The sequence below is a fragment of the Panulirus ornatus genome, chromosome 3 (genome assembly GCF_036320965.1).
Source record: "Panulirus ornatus isolate Po-2019 chromosome 3, ASM3632096v1, whole genome shotgun sequence".
NCBI classification, from domain to species: Eukaryota; Metazoa; Arthropoda; class Malacostraca; order Decapoda; family Palinuridae; genus Panulirus; species Panulirus ornatus.
The window spans coordinates 51,709,093-51,713,848 of NC_092226.1; the positions used below are offsets into that span (position 1 = coordinate 51,709,093).

Consider the following 4,756-nt stretch of genomic DNA (forward strand, 5'->3'; position numbering starts at 1 on the left):
TCACCCCCTTTTTTAATAAATTCCACTGCAATACCATCCAAACCTGCTGCCTTGCCGGCTTTCATCTTCCGCAAAGCTTTCACTACCTCTTCTCTGTTTACCAAATCATTTTCCCTAACCCTCTCACTTTGCACACCACCTCGACCAAAACACCCTATATCTGCCACTCTATCATCAAACACATTCAACAAACCTTCAAAATACTCACTCCATCTCCTTCTCACATCACCACTAATTATTATCACCTCCCCATTTGCGCCCTTCACTGAAGTTCCCATTTGCTCCCTTGTCTTACGCACTTTATTTAACTCCTTCCAGAACATCTTTTTATTCTCCCTAAAATTTAATTATACTCTCTCACCCCAACTCTCATTTGCCATTTTTTTCACCTCTTGCACCTTTCTCTTGACCTCCTGTCTCTTTCTTTTATACATCTCCAACTCAATTGCATTTTTTCCCTGCAAAAATCGTCCAAATGCCTCTCTCTTCTCTTTCACTAATACTCTTACTTCTTCATCCCACCACTCACTACCCTTTCTAATCAACCCACCTCCCACTCTTCTCATGCCACAAGCATCTTTTTTTTGCGCAATCCATCACTGATTCCCTAAATACATCCCATTCCTCAGCCACTCCCCTTACTTCCATTGTTCTCACCTTTTTCCATTCTGTACTCAGTCTCTCCTGGTACTTCCTCACACAGGTCTCCTTCCCAAGCTCACTTACTCTCACTACCCTCTTCACCCCAACATTCACTCTTCTTTTCTGAAAACCATACAAATCTTCACCTTAGCCTCCACAAGATAATGATCAGACATCCCTCCAGTTGCACCTCTCAGCACATTAACATCCAAAAGTCTCTCTTTCGCGCGCCTGTCAATTAACACGTAATCCAATAACGCTCTCTGGCCATCTCTCCTACTTACATAAGTATACTTATGTATATCTCGATTTTTAAACCAGGTATTCCCAATCATCAGTCCTTTTTCAGCACATAAATCTACAAGCTCTTCACCATTTCCATTTACAACACTGAATACCCCATGTATACCAATTATTCCCTCAACTGCCACATTACTCACCTTTCCATTCAAATCACCCATCACTATAACCCGGTCTCGTGCATCAAAACCACTAACACACTCATTCAGCTGCTCCCAAAACACTTGCCTCTCATGATCTTCCTTCTCATGCCCGGGTGCATATGCACCAATAATCACCCACCTCTCTCCATCAACTTTCAGTTTTACCCATATTAATCGAGAATTTACTTTCTTACATTCTATCACATACTCCCACAACTCCTGTTTCAGGAGTATTGCTACTCCTTCCCTTGCTCTTGTCCTCTCACTAACCCCTGACTTTACTCCCCAGACATTCCCAAACCAATCTTCCCCTTTACCCTTGAGCTTCGTTTCACTCAGAGCCAAAACATCCAGGTTCCTTTCCTCAAACATACTACCTATCTCTCCTTTTTTCACATCTTGGTTACATCCACACACATTTAGGCACCCCACTCTGAGCCTTCGAGGAGGATGAGCAATCCCCGCGTGACTCCTTCTTCTGTTTCCCATTTTAGAAAGTTAATACAAGGAGGGGAGAATTTCTGGCCCCCCTCGCTCCCGTCCCCTCTAGTCGCTTTCTACGACACGCGAGGAATACGTGGGAAGTATTCTTTCACCCCTATCCCCAGGGATAATATACATATATATATACATATACACATACACACACATACACATACATACGCACATATACACACATACATATATATACATATGAAAAATGTAAGAAACAATTTAGAAAACTGAAACTTCTAGCTTGAATTGAATGAAAAAATGAATGTCACATAATGGTTCAACCTCTGGCTATGGAAAAAGGAAATGTATAATTTATTTACACAAACGTCAATAGCAGTTCTCATCAATTTAACCACTGTGTCAATAAGCTTCAATGTCTAAGCTACATTTTTCTCCAATTTCACTATTTTTTTGTCAAAACACCATGTATGAAAACTATCACTCCAGTAACACAACTATAAACATTATATATATATATATATATATATATATATATATATATATATATATATATATATATATATATATATATATATATATATATATGTATATATATATATATATATATATTTAATATAAATATATATATATATATATATATATATATATATATATATATATATATATATATATATATATATATATATATATATATATATATATATATTAGCCCTGGGGATAGGGGAGAAAGAATACTTCCCATGTATTCCCTGCTTGTCGTAGAAGGCGACTAAAAGGGGAGGGAGCTGGGGGCTGGAAATTCTCCCCTCTCGTTTTTTTTTTTTTAATTATCCAAAAGAAGGAACAGAGAACGAGGCCAGGTGAGGATAATCCCTCAGAGGCCCAGTCCTCTGTTCTTAACGCTACCTTGCTAGCGCGGGAAATGGCGAATAGTATGAAAAAAGAAGAAAAAAAAAATATATATATATATATATATATATATATTTTTTTTTTTATCTATGTATATACTAGCCTACGCAAAGTACCCAGGGGAGGAAGAACAGTTGGGTACACTGTAGACCGGCTCCCGCGACAACGTTTCGAACTCAAAACTGAGTGATCCATGAATGCGTCACGGTCAGCAAAATTAACTCCTACATCATGAGGGTTAATCCAATTTCCCTTATACTTCTAGATTTTTTGAACATTTTCATAAAGTTTACCAAGGGATCGTTTCTTTGCTATCCTCTTTCATCTATAGATTTATTCTTTTCTATTGTTCCATCTGAAGTTTATCCATCTTCCTTTGCTTTTCTATCTTCGTTGCCTCGTTCTAATATCTGGCTTTATCATTAAGCCACTCGTCTTACTCTCGTTTCCTGTCTCCAGCATCGCTGTTTAGTCATTAATCATTTTCCTCCTTGTCTGTTCCTTTGTTTAGCGTCTAATAATTGTAGATTAATCTGGATATTCTGTCGTCTTTCTCTCACACCCTCCTTTAATTGCTAATTCCCTCGCCTTCCCCTTCCCTGTCTTCAGTCACTATATCACAACAGTCTCAGCTTGCCATGGGGACCCCTGAAAGCATTGTTTATATATACATATATATATATATATATATATATATATATATATCACATGAGAGTTCCGGCATTCTTGTCTTATCTCCTAGAAGGGATCCTCCAGTTGTAACTGAAGATGGATCAACAGCCAATACTGCTACTTTATGACCTTGTTTAGTTAAAAACTTTCCAAAATTTTCTATAAAAGTTGATTTGCCAGCTCCAGGAGGACCAGAAATACCAAGACGTAAGCGTAAAGCTTTGGCTCCATGGATAGAACCAATTGTCTTAGCCTGTTGTAGTACTTGTGTTAATATATCTCATGTGATATGAATACTCACATACGCCCATCACCATCACGTGGTCATCTGGGAGGGGTCACTCGATCAACTAATGAGGCCATTGTATTATGTGAGGCAGCAGGGTTCAACGTGATAATTGTAGAAACAATAGGTGTTGGTCAGAGTGAATTTTTTGTATCAGATATGGTAGATCTCTTTGCTCTTCTTATTCCACCTGGAGGAGGGGATGAGTTACAGGGATTAAAGAGAGGCATTATGGAGATGAGTGATCTTATTGTTGTCAATAAGAGTGATGGAGATCTTGTTCCTGCAGCTAGACGCATGCAGTATAAATATGTATCAGCTCTCAAATATATCCGTCCTAAAAATAAGAATTGGTCAACTCCTGTAAAACGAATATCGTCAGTAACAGGGGAAGGCATTCCTGAGTTGTGGGAAACCTTATGCAAAAACATAGGAAAATAATAGAGGACTACAGTGAGTTTGTACATCGGCGTAAAACCCAGCAACAAGCATGGTTATGGTCTCACCTAAAAGATATCTTGGTCTCTGCTTTTGTAACCGCCCCTGGAATGAAGGAAAAGATAAGTATGATGGAAATAAAAGTAAGAGATGGAATCTTATCTCCGGGAGATGCTGCAGATATTCTTCTTCAACATCATATTGATGAATTAAAACTGAAAAGTCAAATGAATTAATTCTGACTTTAACGTGCATGGTAGGCACCTATGTGACTATTTGTAACCAGATGTGATTAGAAAATCTTTAAAGTTGATTATATTGCAAAAGTCAGATTGATCTTTGTGGATGTCATCTTATTATTCATACATTTTCTTGTTTTTTAAGTTAACAACTGTTGTTAGGTTTTTAAGTATATGAAAGGAAAAAGGACCAGTTATGGAATTCATCTTGTATGATCATTTTATCCCTCTGTAGAGCTTTAAATTGGAATTATATTATTTAGATAGAAATAATCTGCTTCTTAAGAATGTAGATTTTTTACATCTTTGTATATAATGGCATCCATATATGTAGTTAGTAGAACTCGTAGGTGAAATTGATGTTTATCTTGTTTTTTACATTGTTATTTTTTTATGTACTCCAGTACATTGCAGCTGAGGCCCTTGTATATGATTATGAATATGAAGAAACCTGTGTTAAGTAATGGGAAGGTATGAACATTTATAAACCCTAGTATGTAATTTATTATCCCTGGGGATAGGGGATTAAGAATACTTCCCACGTATTCCCTGCGTGTCGTAGAAGGCGACTAAAAGGGGAGGGAGCGGGGGGGCTGGAAATCCTCCCCTCTCGTTTTCTTTTTTTTAATTTTCCAAAAGAAGGAACAGAGGGGGCCAGGTGAGGATATTCC

General features: G+C 37.6%; 1 protein-coding gene across 1 annotated transcript; it reads left to right on the forward strand.

Annotated features, from left to right (window-relative positions):
• Positions 1–3,411: 3,411 nt before the first annotated feature.
• LOC139759510 (methylmalonic aciduria type A homolog, mitochondrial-like) lies at positions 3,412–4,390 on the forward strand. The gene is given in 2 exon segments (XM_071681715.1): positions 3,412–3,825; positions 3,828–4,390. Coding segments are annotated over 2 exon segments (669 nt in total). The 3' UTR covers positions 4,083–4,390.
• The last annotated feature ends 366 nt before the right edge of the window (positions 4,391–4,756 follow it).